Raw genomic sequence first — 21,093 nt, forward strand, 5'->3', positions numbered from 1 at the left:
TGGGGGCGGGTCTCATCTTCAGTGAATGGAGGACATAAAAGGGGAGCGAGGTCCTGAAGACCAACTTGCCAAATTCAAAACTGCAGCTAGCCCTCAACTGAAATAAACAACCCAAGTCCGGACATGAATACTACTCTCCCTGACTATCTCTGACCGCTGTGCGGACGCGGGTAAGGGGGTGATTCTGTTGGTGGTGTTGGGGGTTTGGAGGGGGCAGCCTGCTGGAGCCATGGTGTTAAGAAAAACAGTCATTTTGCGTGGCATTTGCTACATATTATAGAATCATTAAGAGTCCCAGGAAACGTCTTAAAATCACGCCAATGTTCTTTCCATAGCTTACATAAAATGTGTTCTATTCTGAGGATGCTAATCGGGTACCAAAATACTTAAGAAATGGCTTGCATATCGTAGGCAAAGCCTGCAGATCCGGGGTTTTCCCAGAGCATCTTCTGCCTTAAATAGGCAACGCTCTCCCCAACTGGACAGCCAGCCTCGCTCCTACTTCAGCACACAATTCTAGCAACAAGTGATGCTCGACTCAAGACAGGGAGAAGGAAGCTGTTCACAGCGCACAGAGGTGGAGTTAGATTCTGGAGTTAGTGGGGCTGGGAAGATGGTGGCAGACGGGGGAGGGATGCGAAATGTTCCTTGGGGGGAGGTGCGGGGACGGGGGAGCGGGCGGGAAACCGCTCTCGCCGAGGCCCCCGCACATCACCTCCCTCCCACCTGTGCTTTTCAGCAGCCAGATGGGTTTGCAACTCAGGGAGGGTCCCTGGAAAGCGCTGCCCAAGGCTTCCCAAAGCGGACGCGGACACTTTCTCAGGACACACACTCCCTTCTGGGCACAAAGAGGTTTCCCTGGGGCTGTGAGTTCGGTGAGCAGAGTCTCAGCTTCGGCGCGCCTCTTTAAAGTCTCTTAACGGTTCTCCGCACCGAGACCCTGCTCCCACCAAGCCATCGCTCAGGAAAGGCCCTGAAGATGCTACTCACCGCAGCGCGGAGAAGGAGGTGCGCTCTGCCGGGTGCAGCCCCGCAGTTTTTCACTTTCGGTTCGCTTCTCAGCCGCAGCTCGAGCGAAGACTCGGAGAGGAGATTTGAGAGAAGGGATAATAACCCCGAGCGCGTCCAGGCCCGGCGATCCTGGATCCGGGTTTTCGCGCGGATGACGCGTTTAAAAGCCTGCGGGACCTCCTTGCCCGGGAAACACCTCCCGGCCCCTCCTTTGCCTGTCCCAGGCGCTCCACCCTCTGGAAAGCTCCTGGAAGGCTCCCAAGATCCTCTTGTAAAGCAAGTTGTTGTTTTAGTCAATAAGTCGTGTCCGACTCTTTTGTGACTCCATGTATTGTAGCCCGCCAGGCTCCTCTGGCCGTGGGATTTCCCAGGAAAGAATACTGGAGTGGATCGCCACTTCCTTCTACAGGGAATCTTCCGGACCCAGGGATCAAATCCGGGTCTCCTGTATTGACTGGAGGGTTCTTCACCACTGAGCCACCAGGGATTTTTGCTTCTCAAACTCTGAGCGCAGCTCATTCAAAGTCACCTATCCAGGAAAATTGAGAACATTTTAAGCAAAGCAGAGGCCTCGGTACCTTTCATCAGCTGTCAGTGTTAGGTAGGCCGAGCAGGATGATCACTTAGCTCTATTTTACTGGAGAAGAAAAAGTGATTTTAGTTACTTGACTTCTAAATTCAGAGAATACAATTAAAATTCTTTTGGCCTAGTCTAGACAGAAAGGGATAAACCTAGAGGGGTCTTTTCAGACTTTGGGAGGGCCAGGACTAGGTGAGTGTCTAGGGATAAAAACTTGAGGAGGGATTAAGAGTCATGCACCTCCTGGGCACATCTGCAGACAGTGACTGCTGTTTGCTGCCCAGGGTCTGCCTCGCTTTCCTCCAGGCCCTGAGAGCACCAGTGCCCAGCACTTCTGTTAGCTTCTCTGTAAAATCAGGTTGATGACAATGACATCAACTTTTAGAAAACAACAAACACAAAGGGAAAGACTGATAAACTGGATGTCATTAAAAGTAAATTCTGTTCATGAGACGACACTATGAAGAGGATTAAAAACAACCCAGGGAGTAGGTGAAGATATTTGCAATAGATTTATCAAACAAAGAATTCATATTCAGAATATAGCAACAACAGCTACAATGCAATAAGGAAACACAATCCAGTAGAAGCGGGGAGGGAGGGGACCAAAGACACACAGCATTTGACCAAAGTGGGATCCAAAAGCCAATGAGGACAGGAAAAGATAGGGCTTCCCAGGTGGCTCAGTGGTAAAGAACCCACACCACCCCTGTGGCAGAAAGCGAAGAGGAACTAGAAAGCCTCTTGATGAAAGTGAAAGAGGAGAGTGAAAAAGCTGGCTTAAAACTCAACATTCAGAAAACTAAGATCATGGCACCTGGTCCCATCACTTCATGGCAAATAGATGGGGAAACAATGGAAACAGTGACAGACTTTATTTTCTTGGGCTTCAAAAAAACTGCAGATGTTGACTACAGCCATGAAATTAAAAAACACTTGCTCCTTGGAAGAAAAGCAATGACAAATCTAGATAGAATATTAAAAAGCAGAGATATTACTTTGCCAACAAAAGTCTGTATGGTCAAAGCTATGGTTTTTCCAGTAGTCATGTATGGATGTAAGAGTTGGACCATAAAGAAAACTGAACACCAAAGAACCGGTGCTTTTGAACTGTGGTGTTGGAGAAAATTCTTGAGAGTCCCTTGGACTGCAAGGAGATCCAACCAGTCCATCCTAAAAGAAATCAGTCCTGAATATTCATTGGAAGGACTGATGCTGAAGCTGAAGCTCCAATACTTTGGCCAGCTGATGCAAAGAGCTGACTCATTGTAAAAGACCCTGATGCTGGGAAAGACTAAAGGCAAGAGGAGAAGGGGACGACAGAGGACGAGATGGTTGAATGGCATCACCGATTCTATGGACATGTGTTTGAGTAAATTCCGGGAGTTGGTGATGGACAGGGAAGCCTGGTGTGCTGCAGTCCATGGGGTTGAAGTGACTGAACTGAACTGAAGTTAAGTGACAAGAAAAAATAGTGCTTCCCAGGTGGCTCAGTGGAAAAGAATCTACTGCCAGTGCAGGAGACTTGGATTCGATCCCTGAGTCAGCAAAGATCCCCTGGAGAAGGAAATGGCAACCCACTCTGTGAAATCCATGGACAAGAGGAGCCTGGTGGTTTACAGTCCATGGGGTCACAAAAGAGTCAAACACAACTGAGCATCTGAGCATGCAGTTAAACATGCTTAACTGCTTTAGTCATCAGGGAAATGCAAATTAACACTATAATGAGACACTACTACACACCCACCACAATGGCTACAGAATTTAAAACGTAACACAGAGCAAAGGCAAAGCTGTGGAACACATGGAACTCTAGTGCATGCTTGGTGGGGGGTGTAATTGTTACAGCCACTTTGGAAAACTTGTCTATCAGTATTCACTACAGCCAAATATACACTTATTTTGTGATCCACAATTTTACTCGAAGGTTTACGTCTAGGAAACATGCATGTGTATGTACATCAAAAGACAGGTATATATATCAAAAGACACGAAACACACCATAACATATTTAAAAGAACAGACATACAAAATATGGCTTTTGATCACAGTAGAAACCAATTAAATCAATAACAGAAATATTCTAAAATATTTGGGGGTATTTTGGAATATCTCCAAATATTTGAAAATTAAAGAACACACTTCTAAATAACACATGGGTCAAAGAAAAATTATCTAGAGAAATAAAAATATTTAGGATCAAATGAAAATGAAAATATAACCTATCAAAATTTATGAGATACAGTAGAAGCAATGCTTGGAGGGAAATTGTAACACTGAATTATATCATTGAATGTTAGAAAAGAAGACATCTAAAATCAATATGTTAAGCTTCCACTGAAGGAAACTAAAGAAAGAGTAGCAAATAAATTCAAAGTAAGCAGAAGAGAAGAAATAATAATAATTAGAGCAGAAATCAATGAAATTGAAAGCAGAGAATTAACAGAAAATCAAGGAAATCAAAAGTTGGTTCTTTGAAAAGACCAATAAAATTGACAAATGCTTTTCTAGGATAACCAGTAAAAAGGGGAGAAGACACATCAGAAGTAAAAGAAGGGTCATGGCTACTAACCCTGTGAACATTAAAAGATAATAAAGGTCAAGAGAATGAGACAAGTCCAGACTAGGAGAAATATTTGCAAAAGTTATATGTGACAGAGTCTGATTATCCAAAATATACAAAGAACTCTTAAAATTCAATAATCAGGAAGCAAACAACCCAATTTTTAAAATGGGTGAAAGACCTGGACACATCAAGGAAGATATAGAGATGGCAGATCAGTATATGAAAAGATGCTTGACATCATGTCATCGTGACTACTGTAATACCTTCCCAACGGTTCCCTGTTTTCACATCTGCCTCCATATGAAGCCAGGGTGATCTTTTCAAGTCATAAATCAGATCAGGCCCATATTCTGCTCGAAAAATACGGCCCGGGAAGATTCCACATGCTGAGGGACAACTAAGCCCATGCACCACAACTACTGACCTGGAGCTCTGAAGCCCACGAGCCGCAACTCCTGAGCCCACGAGCGGCAGCTACTAAGCCTGTGTGCTCTAGACCCCTCGTGCTCCGCAACAAGAGAAGCCACGGCAATGAGAGGCCCATGCACTGTCACTAGAGAGTTGCCCCCACTCGACATAACTAGAGAAAGTCCTCGCCCAGCAACAAAGACCCAGAGCAGCCAAAAATAAAGAAATAAGGAATTTTTAAAAAGAAGGGCAATCTCTTAACTGACTATGAGAAGACTTAAGGGACAGATGCGACATGTTGAAAAGTTCTAACAGCGGTGTCTTAAGTCAAATTTCTATTAATACTAATTGCAGTGATAATTCATTCCGTAACTTTTTCTTTACACACAGAGCTTTAAGATTATAGGACATTACAAAATAAAACTATTTAAATGTATAATAATATTTATGGTAGGGAATATGATAGGATAAAATACCAAAAGAAATAAATACTCAGGAATAAATTTAACCAAGAAAGTGAAAGATTTGTACACTGAAACTGTAAGACACTGATGAAAGAAACTGAAGAAAATGCAAATAAATGGAAAGATATTCTGTGCTTGTGTTTTGGGAGAATTAATATTGGTAAAATGTCCATACTACCAAAAGAAATCTATAGATTCAATGCAATCCCTATCAAAATTCCAAATGGATTTTTCACAGAAATGGAACAATCCTAAAATTTGTATGGAATCACAAAGACTCAGAATAGCCAAAACAATCTTGAGAAAGAAAAAAGCTTGAGGCATCATGCTTCCCAATTTCAAACTATATGACCAACTTATAGTAATAAAAGACAGTATGTTATTGGCTTGAAAACAAACACACAGATCAATGGGACAGAGTAGAAAGCCCAGAAATAACCAGTGCTTATACAGTCAATTAATTTACAACAAAGAGCAAAGAACACTGAATGAATAGAGGACTGTCTCTTCAATAAACAGTGCTGGGAAAACTGGCAGCCACATTCAAAAGAACAAAACTGGACCACTGTCTAACACCATGCACAAAAACCAACCCCAAATAGACTACAGACTTGAATGTAACACCTGAAATCATAAAATTCCTAGAAGAAAACATAGGTAGTAAGCTCCTTGTCGTCAGTCTTGGTGCTGATTTTTCAGATCTGACACCAAAAGCCAAGGCAACAGGAACAAAAATAAACGAGTCCACATTAAACTAAAACGGCTTCTGCATAGCAAAGGAAACCATCAACAAAGCAAAAAGGCAAGCTACTAAAGGGGAGAACATATTTGCAGATCATATGTCTGATAGAGGGTTAAGATCCAAAATATATTTTTAAAAACCTCATACGACTCAGTAGCAAATAAAACCCACAAACAATCTGATTAAACAATGGACAGATCTGAACAGATAATTTTTTTCAAAGACATACAAGATGGCCACAGATACATGAAAAGATGCTCAATATCACCAGTCATTAGGGAAATGCAGATCAGAACCACAATGAGGTATCTTTTCACACCTGTTAGAATGGCTGTTATCAAAAAGACAAGAAATAACAAGTGTTGGTGAAAATGTAGAGAAATGCTCAGTGTGGAGAAATGTTCAAGAACCCTTGGACACTGCTGATAAGAATGTAAACTGGTGCAGCCACCATGAACAGTATGGAGGTTCCTCCAAAATTTAAAAACAGAACCACTTATATGATCCAGTAATTCCACTTCTGGGTATTTATCCAAAGAAAATGAAAACATTAACTCAAAAAGATAGATTCACTCCCATATTCATTGCAATATTATTTATAAAAGCCAAGATATGGAAACAATCATGTCTACTGCTGGATGAATTTAAAAAGAAAATGCAGCATATGTACATACATATATATGTACAATGGAGTATTATGCTATGCTATGCTAAGTCACTTCAGTCATGTCTGACTCTGTGTGACCCCACAGACAGCAGCCCACCAGGCTCCCCCGTCCCTGGGATTCTCCAAGCAAGAACACTGGAGTGGGTTGCCATTTCCTTCTCCAATGTGTGAAAGCGAAAAGTGAAAGTGAAATTGCTCAGTCGTGTCCGACTCTTAGCGACCCCATGGACTGCAGCCCACCAGGCTCCTCCATCCATGGGATTTTCCAGGCAAGAGTACTGGAGTGGGGTGCCATTGCCTTCTCCGACAATGGAGTATTAATCAGCCATAAAAAAAACAAAACCTTGGCATTTGCAAGAATATGGATAGACCTTGAGAGCATAATGCTAAGTGAATTAATCCAGAGAAAGACAAACACCCTATGATCTTACTTACATATGGAATCTAAAAACAAAACAACAGAGCTCAGAGCTACAGAGAACACATTAGTGGGGAGGGGAGGGATGGGGTGGTGGGGTGGTGGGGTGGGGACAAAATGCTTGGAGGGGATATATATATATATATATATATATACTACTGCTGCTGCTGCTAAGTCGCTTCAGTCGTGTCCAACTCTGTGCGATCCCATAGACGGCAGCCCACCAGGCTCCCCCGTCCCTGGGATTCCCCAGGCAAGAACACCAGAGTGGATTGCCATTTCCTTCTCCAATGCATCAAAGTGAAAAGTGAAAGCGAAGTCGCTCAGTCGTGTCCGACTCCCAGCGACCCCATGGACTGCGGCCTACCAGGGTCCTCCATCCATGGGATTTTCCAAGCAAGAGTACTGGAGTGGGGTGCCAATGCCTGCTCCAGTATATATATATATATATATATACACACACACATATATATGTATATATACATGGCACCCCAAGGCAATAGCACCCCACTCCAGTACTCTTGCCTGGAAAATCCCATGGACGGAGGACCCTGGTAGGCCGAGGTCCATGGGGTCGCTGGGAGTAGGACACGACTGAGCGACTTCGCTTTCACTTTTCACTTTCACGCATTGGAGAAGGAAATGGCAACCCACTCCAGGGTTCTTGCCTGGCGAATCCCAGGGACGGGGGAGCCTGGTGGGCTGCCGTCTGTGGGGTCGCACAGAGTCTGACACGACTGAAGTGACTTAGCAGCATACATATATATTCAGCATGGTATGTATATGTAATAAATAGTATGGTATTGATAATTTATCACACTGTTGCAAATTTGAAAGTTGCTAAAGGAGTAAAAAGTTTTCATCACAAGAAGAAAATTCGTAACTATGTATAGTGATAAATGTTAACTAGACTTAAGGTGGTGATCCTTTTGCAACATAAACATCAAATCATTATGTTATAGTCCTGAAATTAATATGTTAATTATACCTCAGCTAAAAATATATTCACAGAACTCACCTGGTGGTGGTGAGCAGGGACAGAGTATTATACGAAACCAAACTGAAAAAAAGACACCATTTCTGATAGCCAAAGACCTATTACACAGCACATGGAACTCTACACAATGTTATGTGCCAGCCTCGATGGGCAGGGGGTTTGGGGAAGAATTAAAGCAAAAGTGAAAGTCGCTCAGTCCTGTCCGACTCTTTGCGACCCCATGGACTAAACACTCCATGGAATTCTCCAGGCCAGAATACTGGAGCGGGTAGCCTATCCCTTCTCCAGCGGATCTTCCCGACCCAGGAATTAAACGGGGTCTCTTGCAATACAAAATAAAAAGTTTGAAAAAAAAAAACCCAAACGATTTCCCCTACTGAATTCAGAGAGGGTGCTGTAGCCCAGGTGGTAAGTGTAGTCTATGTAATACCCAGCTTTTCAGTTCTTCCACATTGTTTTATACTTGATTTTACTAACCTAAAAGGGTACGTGTATTTATAGTATGACTTTCCTATGGTCTCTAAACCAGTCTTGTATAAGGCAGTAGGCTAGTGAGAAAAATCACTGTTCTTTAGGAAGCAATGTAAACCATACTTTTAACAGAGTCCAAGCTCCTACTGCTGGCTGCGAGACAGGCCAATGAATAAAAAGATTAATTGTTGAAGCAAGGAATAGCAATTTTATTTGGAAAGCCAGACAGGACTCAGGCCTTTTTTATAAAAAAGGAAGGTTAGGTTGGTTGTTGCCAACTTCTTGGTGCCAGAATCCTTTGTTCTTATAGCTGTCAAGGTGGGTCAGGTCATGATGTTCCCATGAGTGCCCAACAAGAGAAGTGTTATTTTCTGTTCTGCAACTTTTTCTTTCTTTATGAATGGGAAAGTGTTACACCTTTAAAGGTTTGATCCTTGAGAATGGGCCACCCTATATATTTCAGGCTATAGGCAACATCCTTTTAGTTATTAAGGAGTAAAAAGAGCAATGGAATACAGACGTTGGGGGGGGGGGGGGCGGGAATCCAATATGAAGTCAGACTTGTTCTTCCCTATTGTAACACCTCTAGACCTTGCATACTCCCAAGTTTGCTAAAGGTTAAGTGACTCTCACCCAAATATCTAGAAAACTGAAGTCGGTTTTACTCTTTTAAGTTTGGCTTCAAAACCCAGTGCTATATCAATGCATTCTAACAGGGTGGTTCCAATTCCTGGTTTTCATCTGCATGCAACGAAGTTATACTATTTATGACACTGAATTATTTTATAACGTGGTATGCAAATCAAGGACCATCTTTATTCTGAAAGTGTGTCTTTGTTACTCTTCTCGTGGCCTTTCTTTTGGAAAACGGTATGAACTAGTGAAGATTTTCTTCTTTCCTTGTCAAAAGAAAAAGCGTGGAAAAAAACCTGTTGCTCTTGAAATATCTTCTGATGCATGAATTTCAAGTCAGGACCCAATTCCACACCAAGCAAATGCGTGTTAAGTGCGGAAGAGAGGGTCTTACGTCCTAAAAGAACGCGTCTGAGGTCCACAAACGGGGCGAGGAAGCGACAGCCTAGCTTACCGCCCTGCACGTAGCCCGTGCCCGCGTCCAAGTCCCGGCGGCCGACTCTCCAGAGAACCGACAAACCGCGGGCTCGACAGGGGGCGCTCCTGGCGTCCCCGGTCTTCTCGCATCGGAATCGGCCGGCTCAGGAGCGGCCTCGCACGGACCCTCAGCGGGGCTGACAGTCCCAAGGCCAGCCGGGGACGAGAACCCGGCGGAACGAGCGTGTGGGGACAGTCCGGGGACTGGCGGCGAGCGTGAACGTCAGACCGCCAGGAGCCGCTGTTGCAAGGCCGTGAAATCAGAACTCTCGCGATAGGCGAGACTGGGCTTCGCGGAAGTGATTCTCCGGAAGCAGCATGGCGGCTCCCCTCAATTGATCCGGCACTACCTGGTGAACTGCTGACGAGATGCAGTCGGACGATGTGAGTCCTGATGCTCTGCCACCCAGGTTTTGCACAGGGTGTCTCGCCTGCTTTAGGAGACTCAAGAGCCGCCCGTTAGCCTCGTGGGGCTCCGGAAGCGAGGCCTCCAGAGCCCTGATTTCGGAGCGTGGGGCTCTCACATGTCTACCCGGGTCCTTCGGGGTTAAGGGGACCGCTCACCGCCACCTCAGTCCCCGGGTTCGGTGTAAACGGCCCTTGATGCCTCGCAAGGGAGGCTTTCGCATGTGGTCCCTCGGAATTTGGGAGGCGGCGGGGCGAGGGGTGGGTGCCGGCGTGGGGGACGGTATGGTGAGCCTTAGACACCAAAGTTAAGCGTGCTTTTCATCCACGTGCGCGTTACTCTTCAGCCTGCTTTACCTGTATTAGGTTTTTCTTTTACCTTTGCTCCACTCTGTGCCCGCGTCATAATTTTGGAAGCATCCTAGGTTCATTCATTATTTGTATGAAATACACTCAAGCGCCTACAGTATGCCAGGCATTGTAGTAATTACTGGCAATTTGGTTGTTATTAAGCCAGGCAAAAGACCTCTGCTTTCCTGGAGCTCTGGCAGGGGAGACAGTAAACACGTGAACGAATTAAATACAACTGAAATGTGTAGTACTGCTGTGAAAGAAACACCGGGGTGATAGAGAGTGATGAGAGACCACTTCGGATCAGAGATTTCTCTGAATAGAAGATATCTAAGCCGAGATCTGAAAGATGAGAAGGAACCGCCACTCGGGGCTGAGGGAATAGTAATCAATCCAGGCCATAGAACAATATAGTACAAAGATCTGGAGGTAAGAAAGGAATGTGGTAAGGGACATTCGTGTGACTGTGTTACAGGAGTCAAGGGAAGAAAGGTAGTGAAGCTGGATGTCTTTGTGGGACAAGATCATGTAGAGTCTTGAAGGAGGTGTTTTAAAGGTTTTAAAGTGACATGACATCTGACTTGTGTTTGTGAACATTTCTGTCCTATGAAAGGAGAGAAAGAATGAAAGCAAGGAGACTACAGCGTGATGAAAGTAGGTTCCACTAAGGTAGTACTGGTCATGAAAAGAAGTGGATGGATTTGAGATCTGTTTTATTAGTGTAACTGGCAAGACTTGGTTATGGTGTGATGAGGAGAGGGAAGAAATCAAGGGGCTTTTGGATTTGAACAGGCTGTTCAGTGGTGATTCTGTTTATGGATGTGGGGAAAACTAGAGAAGGTATTCTTTTGAGAGGTGTGGAATTGGAACCTCCATTTGGACCTGCTAATGTGTTTGAGGCCTTTCAGGCAGAAATGTCAAGTAAGCAGCTGGATGTATATATGAATCTGGTGCTTAGAAGTCTGACTAGGAGATGACAGTTTGGGAGTCATCAACTTTGAGATGATATTTAAAGCCACAAGCCAGAGTTAGCTCCTGCTTTTCCAGTTTCATTTCCTCGTACCTGTTTCCTACCGCCCCTCACCAAACAGGTCCCATAAGGTTCCAAAAATGTTTCGGTCTTTAACTCTTCTTTGTGTTTTTCCCTTTAACTTCTCTAAAGCCCTTTCCCAGCTCCTGAAGGTGGCTCACTCAAAGGTTCTCAGGCGCTTATACACCCCTGTTGTGGTATTTAGCAACTACTGCTTCGTGATGTTTTGTATCTTTCTGACTAGATAGAGAACGCTCTTTAAGGACTGTACCTTCCTTCATTCAGCATGTGCTTGAGTACCTCCTGTGTGTCAGGACTTTGAAATGTCAGTGTCTTACGTAACTACTAAGTGGACATTAAATGCCGAATGAATATGGAGCACAAGAGTTAGCAGAAGATAGTAGATGATTTTCCTTGTCCTCAATGAGATAAAATCATGGAATGTATATCTAAAAACCTAGTACTGTGCAGCCTTTCACAATGGATAATGAACATATTAAGTAAAAAAGGAAAGTTACTATTATATATATATATAATATAGTTTATATATACATACTACAAACTCATATTGTTCAAAATATCCATGTAGGCATATTAGCTGGTATAACATACAACTATTTATAAAACACTAATGAAATTATATCTCTGGGCAGTAAGGTTATGGTTATTGTTAATTTGTATTTACTTTTCCTGTAAGAATCTGTTATTTGTGTAAAATAACAAATAAATCAGACTATTTTACAAAGCACTTTGTCCTCATTCCTCAGAGACTTTCTCAGTAAAGCAGGGCGCTGCCCTAGGGCATTGTTTTCTTGGATTAATGTGGTGTCTGTTAGGTGAGAGCAATTGAAATGGATTTTACTTTTGTCTTACAGGTTATCTGGGATACACTAGGAAACAAGCAATTTTGTTCCTTCAAAATAAGGTGAGTCTAGATTTTCAGCTTGAACAGAGATTCTTTCGGTTGCCCTCTTGGTAACCCATCTTATAATTTTCGTTCTTTCCCTCTTATTCTAGAACCAAGACTCAGAGTTTCTGCAGAAATGAATATAGCCTGACTGGACTGTGTAACAGGTCATCCTGTCCCCTGGCAAACAGTCAGTATGCCACTATCAAAGAAGAGAAAGGTAACTCCTCAGGTTTAACTTCATGGGAAGTACTCAGCAGCTTTTAAAAGAATGTTCTTTAGTGTCTCTGCAAATAATAATAGAAGTATTTACTGTATCCTGCAGGACAGTGCTACTTGTATATGAAGGTTATAGAACGAGCAGCTTTCCCCAGGCGTCTCTGGGAACGGGTAAGACTTGGGGTATTAAATTACCATGACCATTGATCAACAGCAAAAAGGCCACATGCTTTTTCTCCCTTCCTTGACCACATCTATCTTAAACTCCTGGAGTTTAAGGCCTCGAAGAGGCCACATGGGTGTCATTAACAGTGAAGACCTGATCATTTGTCCTTGTTCATCATGCTTCCATTAATCTGTTCGACAGGTCCGGCTTCATAAAAACTATGAGAAAGCACTGGAGCAAATAGATGAAAACCTAATTTACTGGCCCCGTTTCATTCGACACAAATGTAAGCAGAGATTCACCAAGATCACCCAGTACCTAATTCGAATTCGAAAACTTACACTTAAGCGACAGTAAGTACTGATCATTCATTTTTAAGTGTCTTTGCATGCATCATATTATGAAAGCTGAGAGATGGTGAAACCTCTAGAAATGCTTTAAGTTCAGCTTTGGGTAATTTTTAATAACATGCTAAGCAGCAGCAGTTTTACCACAAATTAATATTGTGCCCTTTGATTTTTGCAGGATTTTAAAAGTGTATAGTACAACTTGATTATCCCCTTCCTGTCTGAAAATCAGCTTCAGCAAATTGTCTTTATAACCCTGAGGGAATCCTAAAATTAGAGAATCTAAAGTGAATGTTAAGAACCTCACTCTGGGTCCACTGAGAACTGATTTTTAACAGTGGTGTGAAGTCCACACAGTTAACTGTGCCTTCTTTAAGGAGTGGCAGCTTAAAGAAGCTTCACTTCTCTACATTGTGACCTGCAGAGAAAGCTAGAGATGTCACTTCCTAGAAAGTTCTTTTCTTGCAGTTCACAGAAGCATTAATCTTCAGCATTGTGAATGCCCTCAGAGATCTCAGAATGCCTCGAGAAACAAAAACAGCCATGTATGTGAAACATGTCTGTCAAATATATGTAAAATTGCTTGACTTTATAGCATTATCGAGGATATTTTAGTATATAATCTTGCTATATTGAGGTGAGCTCTACAAAATCAATTCCAGTCCTTTTTTCTTCTCATTTTTTAAATAAAGCAACATGTTTTCTGATCATGTGTTTTATTTCCCATAGGAGGAAACTTGTTCCTTTGAGTAAGAAGGTGGAGCGGAGGGAAAAACGAAGAGAGGTAACTTATTGTTCTGATAGTCACAACGTCTACACGTTCACTGAAGAGTAGGGATGTGTAAGCAGGGCTCATGAGAACCATTCACTCACCACTGTCTGTGAACTGTTCATGCCCTGGTAACAGACAACAGTGTTAGCTGCATACGGTATCTGGTATTCTGTATCTGAAGATTATGACTCTCAGGGCCGCATAAAATGTGGGTGCTTCAGGGACATTTGTAATACAAAACAGGAGGAATACCTTCAACAGAGACCCATAGCTCCTTGTCTGAAATTTTTGAGTCAGGGATTTCAGATTTAGAATCCTGTTTTACCCATCTTATATTTTACATTTTACTCTCAGCTAATTTTGAGTATTCTGGTCACACACACTAGCAGTTGTACAGTGATATATAACAGTGTTTTACTAAATGAATTTACAGTAGGTGGAATTTTTTGAAAAAAACTTTTTAAGTAGCCTCATGCCAGTCCAGGTAATATTAGGCCTCTAAATTGAGCACTGTGCTGTGCTTAGTCACTCAGTCGTGTCCGACTCTTTGTGGCCCCGTGTACTGTAGCCCACCAGGCTCCTCTGTCCATAGGGATTCTCTAGGCAAGAATACTAGAGTGGGTTGCTGTCTCCTCCTCCAGGGGATCTTCCCAACCCAGGGATCGAACCTAGGTCTACCTGCATTGCAGGCAGATTCTTTACCGTCTGAGCCACCGGGGAAGCCCAAGAATACTGGAGTGCCTATCCCTTCTCCAGGAGGACTTCCCAATCCAGGAATCGAACCAGGGTCTCCCGTGGAGACCTGGTTGTTGGCGGATTCTTTACCACCTGAGCTACCAGAGAAGCCCAAATTGAGCTTTGGGGGTTCTGAAATTGCTGGTAAGGGATTGAGATTATTTGTTTCTCTGAACTAGTCAGCTTTGTTCCTGAAGTAGTCAACAGTGATGGTAATATTGTGCCAACCGTGGAAAATCTAGTCAGGAAATTCCAGCCTTTGTGGAAAAGAGCAGTCTCCCTGTCAACCTCATGGGACCTCACTCAGGCTGAACATTCTTACGCTTTTAAGACCCGGAATTAGGTCTTCCTGACAAGTTCACATTTTCAGTCAGTTTAAGTATTTGCTTTGCTTACCCTACATCCACAAACGTGTACCTCATCATTTGTCATATCCTATCAAGAAACAGCTTTAATAATCCTGATGCTTTGTTTCCATTAATCACATAGAGTTCTGCGTTTCAAGCCTCAGTCATTGGTCTCCAAACTTTTTTGATCACTCCATCAATAAAATTTTTGAACATTTGCTCCCCAGTATATTATTTGCAAATGTTATACATGTACACTTGTGCTGTAGATATATTTAAATAATAGTCTGTGATGTAGTGAAGGCCTAGTTCTCAGCAAAGTAAAATTTGCCTCTAAGGGCTGTCATAGGTGATAGAGCTCAAAGACAGAGAAAGGAGGGTATTGTTGAGTGCCTGCATTTCGTACTTGCTGTTCACTTTTCATTCTCCACCACCAATTATGCAGACACCTTTGTTTAAATGTGGCTAGCGAGTTTTCATCTTCCTTGTCAAAACTTTAAAAACTTCTTTATGTTACATACCACTGACAGCTATTTGTTATCTTAGAAAATGTTGACAAATCTGAACGGTGGAGGGGGTGTGTTTGTGTGTGTGTGTGTGTGTGTGTGTGTGAAAAATGCATGGTTCTTTAAGTTTTGAGACTCAAGTGCTAAACCATTAAATAACCAGCATATATAACTACTGCCTATCTTATTGCAAACTATTCACTATCATCTATAGAGCCACGTAACCAAGCAAACTTAACCAAATAGCTGTATGCTGCAAGAATCTGAATGAGATCACCACTTTCATACTCTTTGTGTAGTATTTTAAAGAAAAAATATTTACAGAAGTTTTGAGCATTTGGTTCCTACATCTCAGTAGATCACCCCTGAGGTGTAAGCACCCACTTTAGAGAAAAATGTAGAACATCACAATAATCTCTTCACTGCTTTGTGAGCCCCCATCTCCTTTGTAACTGATCCTGTGCACTATTCATTCTAACACAGCTTCAGAGTGTAAGGCTAACATCCTCTGAGATTTCCACTATCATCTTAATGCAGTCTTTGGGGAAAAAGGTAGATTGAGGCTACATTTTGGTTTTTATGTTTCAGTTTTGTAAAGGTAGAGATACCATGTATCATCACCTGTAAGAAGTCACTAAAGGAAGAGATTTATTTTGTTCAAGTATGATTTACAGTATTAATTTCTGCTGTACAGCAGTGCTTCAGTTACACATATATTCTTTTTCTTAATGGTTTATCACAGGATGTTTAATATAGTTCCCTGATTTATACAGTAGGAGAAGGAAGAGATTTTTTTTATCTTTTCTAACATGTTGTGTCTATGGCTTTAGAAAATGTAAATGAGTGACGGTCACTGTTCCTTTTTTGCAGCTTTTATAGTCTTGCTTCAGGATTGCTAATTTTCTGAAATATTTAAGTGTTCGTATACCAGTTTGCTTTATCAAAGACTCTTAGAATTTAATTTAGAAATCTATTCATAAAACCGTAGGAATTTTTTAAGTTGAAAGATTTCCAAGGTTTGACAAGGAAAAAAAATATCTATCTGGTTAGACAGGCAGAAGTTCCTGTTACAGCAAGAGGGAAAAGGCGATTACATCTTTCACATAAAAACTTGGTTTCTTCCCTTCTACAGGCTGAACAATGAGTACTAATGAAGTAAATGGGTTTGTTCTTTTTCTTATAGGAAAAGGCATTAATAGCTGCTCAGCTGGACAATGCCATTGAAAAAGAGTTGCTGGAGAGACTGAAACAGGATACGGTGAGAAAGCTAGAAACTTTGGGGTACCGATTTTATTTTTTAGGTGGTAATATGCTAGGAGATATGGGACTAGTTGGAAATGGGATTTATTTTTAAAGATGTTAGAAAGAGCCTTACCTCGATTTTATTCCTGGAATAAAATAAGTATCATTTTATAAAATAAGTACAAGCTCTGGCTTGTAATGCAAGCATGTAAACCACTGCAGTTAACCCTTGACACTCGAGTTTGGAGGCCTTTCCTTTTTTGCCATTATTCCCAACTCCTCCTCCAAACACAGCAATTCCACGTCTCTAAAAAGCCACACAGCTTTGATCCTCCTGCTTATTCATCCTAGTCTTTTAAGGTTCTTTAAAATGAATTTTTATTCTCTTTTGAAAAATGAATGTCACTTAAAGATACAACATGAATAAAATATGCTTTTTAACCCTTATTTCCCCTTTGTTGGTAAAACTACATTTGTTTCAATCCATGGGTTTTATATACTACTAAATTTTAACTGATCTGGCGTCCGTCCTTGATAGAAGTTACCAGTTTGGTGTTAACTGCTGATTATGTAAATTTCAAATATGGGTTTTTTAAAGACACCACTGGCTCTAGGCTTGAACATAATATAGTACTATTACTTATCAAACTAAATGTTCTTAATCACTGAGAAAAATAATATGCTGGTTGGACAGTGGTCTTGAAGCACACGGTCAAACGTGACGAAAACTGACCCGTGTTTCTTTTCTTCAGTACGGTGACATCTACAACTTCCCCATCCATGCCTTCGACAAGGCCCTGGAACAGCAGGAGGCAGAGAGTGACTCTTCGGATGCTGAGGAAAAAGATGATGAAGAAGATGAAGAAGTAAGCTTTGTGTTTTTGGTCTGTCAAGCAGTAATCTGTAGGATTAGATCTATTTTTATGTAATAGAGAATATCATTTTCAGTTCCCTAACCAAAAAATAGTTAGCTGGTCACTCATTTCCTATCATTTTTTATTAATTTGGTTCAGTAGTGGCTTCTTTATTCTCCAGGTTCAGCCAATAAACCACATGTTGACAATTTAATCTTACTTGCTGCTGCTGCTGCTAAGTCGCTTCAGTCGTGTCCGACTCTGTGCGACCCCATAGACGGAAGCCCGCCAGGCTCCCCCGTCCCTGGGATTCTCCAGGCAAGGACACTGGAGTGGGTTGCCATTTCCTTCTCCAATGCATGAAAGTGAAAAGTGAAAGGAAGTCGCTCAGTCATGTCCGACTCTTAGCGACCCCATGGACTGCAGCCTAACAGGCTCCTCCGTCCATGGGATTTTCCAGCAGGAGTACTGGAGTGGGGGTACCATTGCCTTCTCCGTAATCTTACTTAGTAGCCTTCTAAAATTTTTCCTGCAAGGTGACAAAGAGTCCTTATTGCCTAAGGGAACATAACATTAAGGAACCTACTGAAATTTACCAAGGGTTTAATCTTACTGTTACTATACAGGAAGTACTTAAGTGATAGTATTTTTGGGAAAGGGCAGATTTAACAAATTGATTTGCAGGAGACTCACATAGGGACACAGGTATACTTTTCCTATTAGTAATCTAGTTTTTAATATTTGAAATGAATAGTTTTAGTTGAATGTATAAAGAATTTTAACTGGTTAAAATGAGGCTGTTTTATCTCTGATGATTTAAATCAGGCATGAGAATTGATATCCCTAAAGAAATAAGTTGATTTGGTTGCCTAGTAACCATTCTCTCATTGTGTTTTTGTTACTGATGTACTTATCATGAGAATAAAACTAGATGTCTAAGCTGCATTCTCATTATGTATCTTGAACCTAATGGTGAGTTTTATTTTAGGATGTGGGAAAAAGAGAGTTTGTGGAAGACGATGAAGTGGACGAGAGTGACATAAGTGATTTTGAGGTGAGGCTCATGGGTAAAAACTGTCCTTTGGCTTCAACCAAAAATGGGGGGTGGAGGTTCAGATCACACAGAACAGGTCACTTATCTAATTTGAGTTCTAAATAGAACAAAGACAGGAGTTTGGGGAATGAATCTAGCGTCTTCTTTTTTTTCCCCTTCACGTGTTAGGATATGGATAAACTGGACGCCAGCAGTGATGAAGATCAGGATGATAAATCCTCCAGTGAAGAAGAAGAAAAAACCCTTGATGCCAAACACAAAGGCAAAACACCTCTGAAAGGGCCTTTGAGGAGGAAAAGAGCCTACGTAGAGATAGAGTATGAGCAAGAGACAGAGCCCATGGCCAAGGCCAAAACCACGTGATTTCCCTTCAGACATTTGTAAATAGGACTGAACACCTTCCTTTTTTTACATCTTAAACACATAACACTTCTGGGTTTTGCTCTTTCACAATATTTGTGTTTTTAATATTTATGCTAGTTTTGTGGGGCAAAAAATCTGGGAGGGAGTGGAGAAAGGCCTAAATAGTGAATATTTTTATAGCATTGTTACATGACATGTGCTGAAGTAACAGCTTGAGCCCGAGAAGCATAAGGGATGAGTCTGTGGGTATAAATATTTCTAAATTTAAATGTTACCCACTCACCCCTGTTTCCTTGGCATCTTTCGCCTTGCAGGCCTCCCCCACCCCTTTATTTAGAAATGTCCAGATTCCATTTGTTCATATTCTCCTTTCCCTACTTCTGTGGGAGTTAAAAAGAAAGAAGACAAGAGAAGGTCTAAGTTATAATGTTTAGTATAAATATACCTTTTGCCTGAAATAATTCCATTTAAAACAACTGGAAGAGAAAGAAAATCCTTTCCTCTTCAGGAAAGTAATACAAGTCTTAAGTTGTGTCGCAGGGAGCTCCTTCAGAAAGCTGTTGCACTCTTCGGATGCAGTTCCCCACCTGACTGTCTTCACAGCTGCGGGGGATTTTAGCCAGGAGACCCTGAAACATGAAACCAAACAGGCTTGTTTTTTTTGATTGTTACTTCACCTTGGTGGTTCTTCCTTGGTATCAGACTCAAAGAAGGAAAGGACTGATGACACTAGGGCAGTTCACGAACTGGTGTAATGCTGGGAACTGGAAATGTGCTCCTGGCTCACGGAGCAGCAGCCTTCTACCAGCCAGGATGAAGCAGATTAGATCTAGGGCTTGAAAACTGCTTGAAGTTAAAAAGCCAAGATGAATATAGTATCCCTCAATATTTTTAGGATGTTAATTTCTTTTCGTGCTGCCTATAACTGTAAATTGAAGATTTTGAGACAATGATTTATAAATTATGTATACATGGACACACAGCTGTTATATGAGATGGCTTGGAAAAGTAAACTTCTGTGGAATATGAGACCAAAGGAAGAATTCCCAAATGGATAAATAAAGTATGTGGAAAACATCATTGCCTCTGAAAAACTGGAAACATCTCTGTTACCTGAGTTACTTACTCTACCTAAATTATTCCTTGGTGGATGACAGACCATTATTTTAACTTTCTCTCTTCATTCAGACCACTAGAAGAGAATTTCCATTTTGCAGTCTTGATCATGATCTTTTTGCCCATTCTCTGTCCTAGCTCCAGAAGCACCCACTGATCCTCTTCCCTTTTCATCTAAAAAGTTCTGAATAGCTTTAAAGGGAGAATAAGGTATTGATCAAACTCTGCTGAAGGCTAAAAGACTCAGAAGTAGAGACTTGAACCTTCCACGTCCAATTACAGACTTGGTCAGGCACAAAACTATCACAGAAATTGCCTGAGGATGTCGAGGCCTAACCGAAACCGAGTGGTGGACTGTCCCTTACCTTCACCCGTCCCGAAGCACAGCGGTCCAGCAGAATCAGGCAGTCGGTGGCCTCTTCTAACAAGGCGCTCTTAACACACTCGGGTGTGAGGCTTGAATCCCTTGCTACATCACATATCAGTTTCAAGAGAGCCTTCAGTAAGACCACAAGTCTACAGGAGACTCTGGAATCAAGAAGAAACATGGTATTCATACTCTGAATCAGGATATTAAAACCGAAAAAGGCACCTGGGATATGAAAGCCCTCATTTCATAAAGGAAGGAACTGAAGTCCAAGTTTAAGACCATAGAGCTGGAAGCAGAATGAGACCAGACTCCAGATTTCTGAACTCCAAGCCTGTTGATTTTCTCTACAGCACACTGCCCACACACTCTGACACGCTGGCATACCCAAGAACACCTGGTTGCCCTCCAGAAGTTGGTGGTTTTACTGTTAGGAAACAGCCCTCCTGAAAAGGGAGAACTGGGCCCTCCTACCAGGGGCCTATACTTTTGGCCAGAGAACAGGAAACGGCCCACAGTTCTTTAGCTTGGATGTGGTCTTAGGCCTGGAGCTTAAAGATACAGTGAAGGAAATAAGCTTGGCTTCTGAGAATTCAGTGTTGATTTAACTTTTCTGTCACTTTAATGCTAGATCCTAGATTACCACCAGTTAGGCCGTGTCTCTATTTACTTCTGCTTTGCCTTTCTAAACATTTTTATGATGAGGATTACATAAAATCGTAAATGCGCTTAATGCCACTGAATCATACACTTGAAAATGGTAAATTTTATGTATTTTTTAACCACAATAAAAAAAACTAAAAAGCCCTAAGGAAGCTGAAAATTTTAACTTGCAGTGTGAAAATAAAAACCAACCACATTTCTGGGCAGAAATGTGA

The 21,093-nt window shown here is 41.8% G+C and overlaps 3 protein-coding genes across 10 annotated transcripts in view; 1 reads left to right on the forward strand and 2 right to left on the reverse strand.

Moving 5' to 3' along the window:
* The window catches only part of POFUT3 (protein O-fucosyltransferase 3), a 150,579-nt gene extending 140,874 nt beyond the window's left edge, over positions 1-9,705 (reverse strand). For 4 of the 5 annotated variants that reach the window (XM_086379638.1, XM_086379642.1, XM_086379639.1 and 1 more), the window contains exon 1: positions 991-1,053. The gene's annotated coding sequence lies outside the window, so the exon portion shown is untranslated. Of the gene's footprint in view, positions 1-990; positions 1,054-9,411 lie in introns of those variants that run through there. The other variant, XM_086379637.1, reaches the window with a different exon arrangement.
* On the forward strand, positions 1-21,026 carry MAK16 (MAK16 homolog). Of its 2 annotated transcripts, none has more exons than XM_086379645.1 (10): positions 1-170; positions 12,096-12,145; positions 12,238-12,347; positions 12,453-12,517; positions 12,714-12,865; positions 13,589-13,643; positions 16,403-16,477; positions 17,214-17,327; positions 18,304-18,369; positions 18,538-21,026. In XM_086379645.1, exons 4-10 carry the CDS (start codon positions 12,470-12,472, stop codon positions 18,730-18,732), a joined length of 705 nt encoding a protein of 234 aa, XP_086235771.1. In that variant the 5' UTR covers positions 1-170; positions 12,096-12,145; positions 12,238-12,347; positions 12,453-12,469; the 3' UTR covers positions 18,733-21,026. The 2 variants fall into 2 exon arrangements, with proteins under 2 accessions (XP_086235771.1, XP_086235770.1); XM_086379644.1 differs by lacking the exon at positions 1-170 and adding an exon at positions 9,736-9,818.
* The window catches only part of TTI2 (TELO2 interacting protein 2), a 13,594-nt gene continuing 9,315 nt past the window's right edge, over positions 16,815-21,093 (reverse strand). For 2 of the 3 annotated variants that reach the window (XR_015155946.1, XR_015155947.1), the window contains exons 6-8: positions 20,214-20,376; positions 19,178-19,361; positions 16,815-17,295 (exon numbers count right to left, since the gene is read on the reverse strand). Coding sequence is in view for 1 of the 3 variants with exons in the window: in XM_086379643.1 (XP_086235769.1) it covers positions 19,257-19,361; positions 20,214-20,376 (268 nt within the window). In the remaining 2 variants the exon portion in view is untranslated. Of the gene's footprint in view, positions 19,362-20,213; positions 20,377-21,093 lie in introns of all 3 variants that reach the window. The other variant, XM_086379643.1, reaches the window with a different exon arrangement.

The sequence above is a fragment of the Bos grunniens genome, chromosome 27 (genome assembly GCF_055505025.1).
Source record: "Bos grunniens cultivar Pamir isolate PY7600 chromosome 27, Bosgru_T2T1.0, whole genome shotgun sequence".
In the NCBI taxonomy this organism is placed as follows: domain Eukaryota; kingdom Metazoa; phylum Chordata; class Mammalia; order Artiodactyla; family Bovidae; genus Bos; species Bos grunniens.